The sequence below is a fragment of the Archocentrus centrarchus genome, chromosome 4 (genome assembly GCF_007364275.1).
Source record: "Archocentrus centrarchus isolate MPI-CPG fArcCen1 chromosome 4, fArcCen1, whole genome shotgun sequence".
Classification (NCBI taxonomy): Eukaryota; Metazoa; Chordata; class Actinopteri; order Cichliformes; family Cichlidae; genus Archocentrus; species Archocentrus centrarchus.
In genome coordinates, this window is record NC_044349.1 from 5,558,792 (window position 1) to 5,570,061 (window position 11,270).

At 40.5% G+C, this 11,270-nt stretch overlaps 1 protein-coding gene across 1 annotated transcript; it reads left to right on the forward strand.

The window, feature by feature from the left end:
- The first annotated feature begins 5,643 nt into the window (after positions 1-5,643).
- LOC115778490 (histidine-rich glycoprotein-like) lies at positions 5,644-11,270 on the forward strand. The gene is made up of 7 exons (XM_030726533.1): positions 5,644-5,938; positions 6,289-6,402; positions 6,693-6,789; positions 7,907-8,073; positions 8,334-8,444; positions 8,787-8,873; positions 10,461-11,270. Exons 1-7 carry the CDS (start codon positions 5,723-5,725, stop codon positions 11,154-11,156), a joined length of 1,488 nt encoding a protein of 495 aa, XP_030582393.1. The 5' UTR covers positions 5,644-5,722; the 3' UTR covers positions 11,157-11,270.

The following is an 11,270-nucleotide window of genomic DNA, read 5'->3' on the forward strand; positions in this document are numbered from 1 at the left end:
TCCAATTTAGGTTATGATTTTTATTGGAATCAATGTTAGGAAAAATCGGGACCTGCAGAAATAATCCAACTAGAGCAAAAATCTGATTTGTGCTACTTTAACTTTGATTTCTACTGTGCGCATATATATATATATATATATATATATATATATATATATATATATATATATATATATATAATTTCTGGCTTCTAGCCAGAAATTATTTATTTATTTTTTTCTTAAGCCTGTCATGTCTGGCAGATCTTGCAAACAGAACTGTGATCTGAATGCATTGTTGTGCCAAACATATTTGCTATTTCTAGATGAGCTCTATAGGTTCTCTATAGGCTCCTCTTGTTACTGTGTGACCCTTTATTTTATTTGAATTATTTTTAACATGCTATTTAACAAATTGTGCCAGAAATGACAGGCTTAAGAAATAGAAAACAGAAAAGAAAGGAAAGATAAAGGGAAAGAGGAAGAGGAAGAAGAAAAAAGAAGAAAGGAAAAAAAAAGTAGAGAAAAATAGAAAAAAGAAACAGGAAAGAGTGCAAGTAAGTAAACCAAATAGTTCGTCACTTGTTAAACATAAGATATTGACAATATTTGCAAAATTAAAGATTGTGTGGGGAAAACAAAATAAAAGAAGAAGCATAGTTACACAAACCAACCATTTTGTGTTATTATGTGTATGTGTTTGTGTCATGAAATGTACTTACCAATGAAGGCAGAAAGCCGCAGCTAGAGGCAGGCAAAGAGAACCCCAGGAAGCCCAGGCCACCAGCAGCCCATCAAGACCTACGAAGACCCGCGGCCACTCATTCTAAAGACAACCGTACACCCCCCCCCCCAGCAACTGTGTACGGGTCATGATTGAATATGAAGTAAAAATATAAGCCTTGTTTTTGCATTTGTTGATCTAACCTTTAATTATCTGTTCCAAATCTCTTCAAGATCTTTCTTGGTGAAAAAGAAGGATTGCAGACCCACCACCTCTGTCACCAGATCCTCCAGCTGCAGTTTGATCTCCTCACATACAGTCTCATGGAAACCTGCACTATATTTTGCACATTATCAGTAAGTTCTTATGTACACAGAGGTGTCAAAGTGGGCTGGATGCTGTCCAGTTTAAAGATTGTGGATATGTCTTTCTACCATATCCAAGTTATTTGAAAAAGTCTGAATCTCTTGTATGAGTTTCAATTTGGTTTTTGTTCATCCTTTTCGACTGAGGCTTGCTTGGTTCATCATCTAGATTAAATTAGAATGGAAAGAGATAAGGGTAATTATATCGGGATGGTTTTGCTGGATCTTCAGAAAGCTTTTGATACAGTTGACCATAGTATTTTAATCGTGAAACTTGAAACAATGGGTTTTACTAAATTAGCGTTAGACTGGTTTGCTTATTTGCAGAACCGACAGCAGTGTGTTGAAATGGGGAATACTCTTTCCGAACCAGCAAATATTAATTGCGGGGTACCCCAAGGGTCTATTCTTGGTCCGCTTTTACTTTTAGTTTATATTAATGATGTTGCTTGAACTGTATCATTCAAGTTGCTTTTATATGCAGATGATATGGCTCTTATTGTGGCGGATAGTAGTGTTAAAGTTATCCAACACAGGCTTTCAAACAAAATGGAATTAATTAGAGAATGGCTAATAGACAATAGGCTCTCCTTGCATTATGATAAAACTGAGTCACATCTCTTTACGTCGAAAAGAGATATGACTCAAGTGCAATGTGCCGGTGGCATAATTAATTGTAGTGCACGGACCAAGTATTTGGAATTAATCTTGGATTAGTATTTAAATGGAGAAGGCATTGTGGATGGTATAATTATAAAATCAAATGCCACGTAAAATTTCTTTATAGGCAGGCAAATCATGTGACCCAAAAAGCCAAGGAAATGCTGGTATTGTCCCTTATTCAAAGTCATTATGACTATGCTACTATATCTTGGTACTCTGGACCAAAGAAGCTTCAAAAGACTACAGATATCCCAGAATAAATTAATTAGATATATTCTGAATGCACCAGCTAGCTTATTACAAGATGTAGTGCATTATCCTTGCACATACCTAGGGTTAAGTCTTATGGGAAATCTAGTTTTCTCTATACTAGTATTCTGGCATGGAATAGTCTTCCCTCAGAGTTACATTTTTGAGGTGATATAACTTGTTTTAAGAAGGTTTTAAAAAGATACTTTCTGAAAAAGCTGATAAGTCAAGAGCGTGATATGTTTATATATTTTTAGTTTTGTTTACCTGTATGAATGTATGTATATATCCTTGAATTGTTGTTGGGGATATGTGTAGTTAATTTTAGTTTTATGTATGCTGTATGTATTTTTTAGAGCTGTTTGTTGGTTGTTGTCTGGGACCACAATGGAAATAGGTGTTCACACTTTATTGTGTAATCCTGGTTTCTTATGCCGAGTTTTATGTGTGTGTGCTCTGGCTGTGATTAACCGACTAAACTAAACTAAACTAAACTAAACTAAACTAAACTAAACTAAACTAAACTAAACTAAACTAAACTAAAAAGTTGTAATTGGCTGAAACTTGAATTGTTCAGTTTATTATTTACTATCTGAATGTGTTTGGTTGTAGACTATGTTTAATATTAGTTAAAGTTTTTTTTTTTTTTTTTAACTGCTTTAAGCATATATGTATCTGTATATGTATCAGAGGAACTTCATAACAGGTAATGCAATACAAGCACAACTTGTTGGAAATACAGTTGAAACACAGTGGCTGACCTCTCCCTCAGAGATAGGATGAAGAGTCCTGGCATGCGAGATAGGTTCCACACCGAAAGGAGCCAGTTGAGGTGGTTCGGGCATCTGACATTCAGGCTTTCTGAGCCCCTCTTGGGTGAGGTGTTCTGAGCATGTCCTACCTGGGGTGGACCCAGGACATGCTGCTTCTTCCTGCTCTTGTTGGAGACGGTCGCACTATCTCTCTCTCCCTGCCCTCCCCATCTCTCCGCTTGCTGCTTGCTGTGAGAGCGTCTTTTACACACTGTCCGAATAAGAACAAGATTGAACCATGGATCTGGCAAACTGGGCATTCTCCATCATTGATCGAATTTTTTCCACTATGAGATCCGGGACAGGGGAGCCTGCGTGTCCGAGTGGAACAGACCCGGTTGGATACGTCATCGACTCTTGGAGCTCGTGGAGACCTGTGTGCTTCTCGGCCCTTGGAGTGGAAGACGTGGAAGACGCCTACATATTCGGCTTTTTGGTAGCAGTATCTTCTCTGTTTGGGCTCGGTGGATACCTGCTTTACTGGCAAATTAAGGAAATCTGGACGGCGGTTCGACATCTGCAGAGGCTGCCGACCCAGGTGGAAGGGCTGAGCAGAGCCGTACAAACTCAGACTCAAAGCCTGGTGGACCTGAGCCGCAAGATTAGCGAGCTCGCAGGCGAGAGGGGTTAGATCAGGAGATATAGTTCGGTTCTGCACAGTGAGGACGGCAATCAACGAATTTGGAATATTGGATTTTCGAATGGTTTCCCAGTAAGACTGAAGGCTGTTGGAAAAACAAGCAGCCTATTCCAAAACAACATTTGTTATCAGGAATTCGGCTCCCCTGCCGGCCTTGGGTTGGCAACCATATCTCTCTCCAGGGCTCTGTGTGCGGCTGCTCTCTCCCCCACTCCGCATTGTGATTTGTGAAGCTGGGTCTGGTGTATCACGGCCGCTGATGAAATTCCACCGCTATCAGCGAACTGTTTTGGCTGGATCCTGGCATCTGGCTCCACAATGCCCCCACCTCTCGTCTCCGTCTGCATCCCCTCCTGACCTGACCTCACCTACCGCCGCTGTCCTTGCTTTACATGTGCAAATGCTTTGCTAAGGTGGTTTTTTTGGACCCTGGTGCAGTGCTCTTTTGAGCACTGTACCAGATGACTTTTTTTTAACCTAACTTCCCCATGATGTGTTGTTTTCTCCTCCTGCCAAAGGTAGCGCCGCAAGTAAACGGCTGCATGACCCAAGGACACATATCCCCCTATGTGTGTTGTGTTTGTGTATTTGGATGGTGTTCTGTAACTGCAATTTCCAATGTGTGAACTTGTTCACCCACATGGCAATAAAACTTCATTCATTCAAAAGAGGTTATATCTCCTGACTGGCCTGGTAACATCACTGTTTTCTTTTGTATTTTGTAATTATTAGTTATTATCATTAGTAATTATTAGCTGTTGTTTATCATTAATCAGTTTTCCTGCCCTCATCTTCCACGTATCTTGTTAAATACCCATCGTCATTGTTTAGTTACTTCATGTTTTATTTTGCTAGTCTGTTATCTTGAGTGTGTTGTATTTGTTTGTATCGCTTCCCCTGTCTTGTTTTCCCCAATCAGGTTCAGCTGTGTTCCCTGGTGTTTTCTATATTTCTAATTACTGCATGTGTGTATTTAAGCCCTCAGTTTGTCTTTGTTGTGTTGTACTGCTTGCTCACCTGTGCATTTTTCTCCATGGTCCTGTGTGGATTATTCTCCTCAGTTTTTATCTGCCTTGTGGATGTACTGTCTCAATAGGTTTATTATATGTCTTGATTACTGTGTCTAAAGGCTCTTGGTAGATACAAGACTGGCATACTTTTTTTGTGGTTACTCACCTGTGTATGCTCCTGACATGTACACCGCCTAACAGGCCAGCAGTTTAATTATTGTCATATCTGCAGTGTTAAAATATTGTGCATAATCCAGTATGTTTACAATGGGGCCTGGTAGTTGCAAGACTTTATGAAATGCGACCAGATGGATGGAATATACCAGGTGAAGCATAGATGAATCCCCCGCACCCACCCCCACACATGTGCACACTTTTAAGTGCCCCATCGTCAAAGCCCTTCTCGTGGTTTTGGCTGGGGTAGAGCCAAGAAACGATGGAGAGATTATGTCTGATTGCTGGCTGGGAAATCCCTCTGTGTTCCCCTCAAAGAACGTAAGGAGGTGGGTGAGTGTGGGTTTCTCTGCTTAGACTATTGGCCTGTCGACATGGACCCTGATAATGGGCAGAAAAAAAATGGTCGTATCACCATTTTTTTCCCTTACTAATTTTAAAATACAATACTGTGATAAGGATACATGTGTTCTGAAGTGCAGTGGAAAAGGAAGGTACTGTGAATGAAAAGTTTCAGTGAGCTCCACTGCTCTGCTGTGATTTAATCAAATGGAGGTGACCAGATATTCCTTTGGTCAGCTGGTATGAAGTTGTACAGTGATCAGTAGCTGCTCTGATTATTCTCCATCATTCTTTGCCTTAAAGATTATGATTGCTGTATTCCTGTATCTTGCATAGGCTGTTTTTCTTTAACAAATATTAAGTCTTATCCTTGATTAAACTCACCAGTAAGAATGGATCATGTGACTTTCAACCCATGCACCCATTGATCCCAAAGAAGAAAAAGTGCAGGGCTCATTATCTCTGAACCAATAAGCTCCACTGTGCAAATCAGGACAGTATCTGATTGATTGGTTGTTAGAAGAGCATTATTTTTTTGAAGAGGTTGGGGTCAGAGGTTATATTTACCTTTTAGAGGATTGCAAAAGAGTGTGTGGGTATGTATGCCTGTGTGTGTGTGTGGTGTCCTACTTTACGGAAAGTCAGTGTGCAAACAGTAAACAGTAGCAGGATATAAATTGTGGCCTCTTTTTGTCTTCACATCTCTTCTAGATGCCCGTGTGAGAGACGGTGTGTGAGAGAGAGAGTCATCCGAGGCCTTTATCATGGAGGTCTGTGTGCTGTTATCACTACTACTGGTGTTGGGGTGTGTGACCATCAATGGTGTGCCATTGGGGCTTCGCCGCATTGAGCCAGGCTCATGTGAAGATCCATCAACGAAGGCAGCTGCTGAATTGGCTCTTACCAAGATCAATCAGGATCGGAAGGAGGGCTACATCTTCGGCCTGCACCGCATTTCCAATGCCCACTTAAAGAAAACTGTAAGCCATGCCGCTGAGCGTGAAGGAATATTATTACGTCATAGACCAGTGCTATTTAGGGTGAAATTCCTTTCTAGCAAAGTACCAGACCAGTTCAGGCTGTTCTGTTTGATTATTAGAACACTTTGAGTCTATAGTACAATCCAGAAATCTAAAGTGGTTTGGCTGAAATTTGAATTTTGCAATCTGGAGACTTAAAAGTGAAATTTAACTGATAATGATTAGTTGTGTGAGAGATCGGGGATATTATAGATCACTGGAAGTTAAACCAGTGACTGCTGATGATAAATTACATTAGGATTTTATTGACTGTAAATATTGATTGATAAAATGTATGTGTATGTGTTTAGGGACAGACCTTTGTGACCTTCTACCTGACTCTGGATGTTGTGGAGACCAACTGTAGTGTTCTCAGCAAGAAGGACTGGAAGAGCTGTGAGATTCGTCCCACTCACAACATGCCGGTCAGAAAACACAAACTGCACGTGCTCACAATCATACTGTTCTGCTCAAGGGTTTCTTAGTCAAAGTAGTTCTTTACAATGAGCATTTTATGTTCTTTTTCCACACTCAGTAGTTCATAAGTTAGCAGAAGGGGAGACTGGAGACCTTTGGTATCATAAACAGCTGTCATGTTATCAAGGTTGGAAGGGATGAAGTTGTCAATTGTCTTTAAAGAGTTTTCAAGAAATGTCTTTTATGTGCTTGTACACTATATGAGCAGTACACCAAAATATTCTATTAATGTTTGCAGGTATATGGTCAGTGTAAAGCTGCTATCTTGATTGCTAACACCCATGGATTGTTTGAAATGACGAGACTCCATGACTATAACTGTGTAATCAGACCAGGTGAGAAAAATACTACATTTAATAGCAAAGAGAAGAAGCTGTTATTTTCATTAAATTTAACTGTCATCTACCATGACACCAAGTTCAACAGTACAGTGTGGTTCAAAAGTCGTGAGCCACCCGACATTTCTTTACACAGTACCAATCAAAAGTTGGACACACGTGTCCAAACTTGCTGATGGGTTAAGAACCTTCTACAAATCTTGTTCAGCTCTCCTAGAATAACTTCTCCTGGAATCTCCACCATGGTCTTGATACTGTGCTGGGACACACAATAAACCTTCTGGTAATTGCATGTATTGATGTGCCATCCTAGAAGAGCTGGATTACTTGTGCATCCTCTGAAAAGGGTTCCTTTAATTTTTTGAATAGCATATTTTGTTTCCAAGGAGCCAGATTTTCTTTTCTCTCTTTCTTTTAAAATAGTCTTAAGCAATAGTTCTCCAGGCTTTCTGAAGGTACAACAGTGAGTGTCCATCTGTAAAACAGAGTGGAGGCTCTGTCATGGTTTGGGGCTGCATTTCATCCAGTGGTGTTGAAGATCCTGCCTGTCGGTCAGATTTCAATCCACCATGCAACACTATCTGGATAACATCTGCTTGGGCAACCACTTTATTTTTCTCCATATCAATTTTCCCAACCACACTATCAATTCAGAAAAAGTATACAATGGAAAAACACACAATGAAATGGTATCACTCGTGGATTGGCCTCCCCAGAGTCAACATTATTGAAGCAGTGTGGGATCATCTTGACAGAGTATGGGGGAAAAAAAGGCAGCCAACATCCAAAGAACATTTGCTTAAGAGAGTTCAGGCTGTATTGAAGGATAAAGGTGGTCATGCCAAATATTGACTTTCAAAATAGTTAGATTGTACAACCTGTTTTTGATTTATATGCTATATTTCCATGTATGTTTGCAGATATCACTTCACTTGTTTCCCAAAATACAAGGACATGAGGGGTGGCTCACGGCTCTGTACTGTATGTCAGAAAATAAATTTAAACAACAGGCTGCATCTTCTGAGACAGCACGTTGTTGAAATTAGAGGTTTTGTGGAGTGCAAAACAATCTTCAAGTTTATGAAAATTTAGAACCACTTTTTGTTCTGCTCAGTTCCTGCAGCTAGGGTATTTGAGATGTGCCCCGACTGTCCAGCTTTAATAAACCACGACAGTGATCAAGTTCAGAAGACTGTGTCCCTCTCTCTGGAGAAGTTCAACAAGGAGAGCGGACTTGCCAATCGTTTTGCTCTTCTTAAAATCTCCCGTGCTACTGCAGGGGTAAGCTTACCATACCTCCAAAACAAACATCAAGACATCTGACACACTGTATTCTCTCATCTTATTCTCCATATATATATACATATTCACATACATACATACATTACCTGACTAAATACTAGCTTTCCATTAACTCTCATGGCCCTGCCTTTCATGCTCACCTGTTTATGTTCTCACCACTCTAGATTGCATAATAGCTACTGCCAAACTCCTCTCCAAATCATTTTCTCAGTTAAAAGGTTTTGTGTGTTTGTGTTCAGATGGCTATCGGTATGTATTACAATGTGGAATACAGCATCCAGGAGACCATCTGCCCCCACAGCGCAAATGCGGCCACTGAGACGTGCCCCCTCATGGACTGCGAGTTCGCTGTGAGTCAGGACAAACAGTTATTTCACAACACTGATTGTTCACTGTAATTAGTAAGATTTACTCTTATTTTTTAAATGAGAAATATTGACCACGCTGGTTGGTCAGATCACTGAGTCCACTATGGCTTTTCCGATCATGGGACTATTTCAGTTTTTAACACTGCAACCAAAGACTTCTGTTTTCCAATCAAAGCTCTGAGCCAGTATGTTCCAGTATGCTTGTGCCATTGGCTAGTTTTTATGACAGCAGATTACTTTGTGTTAAACTATATTAAAACCACGGGCATAGTCATTCCTCTGCTCTCTCCTCTCTTAACTTTTGTTCTTCTTTCATGTCCTCAGCACAAGGGCTTCTGTAAGGGATCCATGTACAGCTCTCCCACTGATGATGAGAATATTGCTGTAGAGTGTGAGATCTATGAGCCTGAGGTAAGCCTCATCAAGATGATGATCTGTGTTTTTTGACTATCTTTCTGTAGCATAAAAAAAAAAGAATCCATGATGGATTCTATAAATTGAATCCAATATAATTAAACCTCTGTATCACTCTTCTGAGCATGACTAAATGAACACAAACTGTTCATTAATGAGGAAAAACTCTTGCTTGTTTCCTTTTTTCTCTTTTATCACGTGTCAAAATCTGTACAGAGATATTTACCTTGTTCTGATCTGGCAGAACTTTGAATGTAAAGGAAATTCACTTAGCATGAAAACAGGGAGCCCGATTGAAAATTTCAGCGGTTTGCTACTGGAACTGTTCTATCACTGCAATTAGCAAGTGGGCGTGCCCTTCACACATTCCACGCACAGTCTTATTTATACAGTGCCAAATCACAACAACAGTCACCTTGAGGTGCTTTATATTGTAAAGAAAAGGCCCCACAATAACAGAAAGAAACAAATACATGACATAATACAAACTTGGATTAAGCTATTAGTTCACTGTTAAATCTAATGAGACAAGAACATTGTTTGAATCAATGTTTGATTCAATGTTCTCAAAAACTCTCTAAATGATGACATCAGTTGTTCCATTCTGTCTGAAATCTCACACATGCAATTGTTCCTGAAATTATGATACAGGAATTTTTCCACATTTAAATTGCAGGGAAAATGAAGCAGTCGCACAAAGTTACTTGACGTTGAAATGTAGAGTTCAGCTTTCATCAGGGAGTCACGATGGGTTCAAATCATAGAATGCAATCCATCGTCTGCAATATAGACCAGTGTGACGTCATCCACAGTATGTGGGTAATATATGTCATATTTTTCTTTGCAACAACATTAGCATTTGTACTGCTGCCATGTTGTTGGTTGCCAGAAGTGGCCATTTTTTGATCAGTGGGTGGATTGCTCATTCATTAGCTAGCAATAATAATATTTTTTAGCAAGTTGCAGCCATAGACTTCATGGGTGTAACATGCAGGCACAGCTTCTTGCTAATTATGGCTAGGTTTTATGGCCATGTTGTTGATCAGATAATTCCATCAGAAGTACTCCAAGGGGCTTTAACACCATAAACAGAGTTGAGATGGGGAGTTCAGTGACTGGAATTAGCAGAAATAAAGCTTATCAGACAGTAGCCTGTGCTGACAATCAAAGCAGCCACAACTCTAATTTTAAATTCTAACAATATCCAAATGGATTAGTTAGAAAAAAAAATTCACACCCTGTGGGGAAAATTTTTTTTTATTAATTACTGAATTATTTTAAACATGAAATTCTATGGAGACTGACTGACTTATGGAACCATCCTCATGGGGTCATTAGTTGCAGTTTTTGGCACTTCTGTGTTGACCTCATTTTTAAAGCCTGAAGGATGCCACTTGGTTCAAATAGCTTTTGCAGTTTTAAGCATGGTTAAGAAAGCTTCATTTTTTTAGGTAACCATAAAACAAATTTCATCCCATCTGAAGCTGAAGGCAGCACCAGCTCACACTTTGTATGCAGTTATCCACGTGGCCACTAGAGGTTGCTTAACTGTAATATGTTGCACACTCTTTATCTCTTCTCCAGGCTGCTCAAAGAGAGAAAAAGCACCACCTGCTGGGCGGAGAGACTGACCACAGCCACAATGACACGCACTCACTTGGCCATGACCAAGACCACACACACGCTGCAGATCAAACACACACACATGACCATGCACATGACCACACCAAGAGTCACTCTCATCATGGAAACAACCAAAACCACACTGATGAACATGATCATCACCACACACACGACCATGACACAGGCAGTGCCCACAGGCACGCTCACGACCACTCCCACGACCATGGTGTGAACCATGATCACGTGCATGCTCATCACGCCAAGGCTCACAACCACACTGGTGACTCTCCCAACCACCACCACGACTACAAGCATGCTGATGGTGTGCACACCCATGAGCATGACCACGAGCTGGCTCTGGACCACGACCACAAGCACCGTCACCTGCATGAGCACGAGCACCACCACCATCACCACCAGCATAAACATGAGACCACACACCACGATAAGCCACGGGGCATAGTAAAGATGCTGCCCGCCCTGGGCCAGCCCGTGACCCTGCCTGCCTTCCCTGATGTTCCTACTGGTGGCCATGAGGTTGGAGAGGAGGATTCCTTGACAGACTCAGTCTCACCCCAGTGTCCTGCCCCAGAGGCAGGGCATCAGCTGGTGGAGAAACTCTTTGCTGAAGACCCCATGTTCAAGCCAGCTGCATAAGGTGGCCAGTTAAACTGATTTAAAAAATCTATACAATGAAGCAAATGTAACAAAGAATGAAAAACTATATTTAATTTGATACATTTGTAATAAAAACATTTATAGTTTATATAA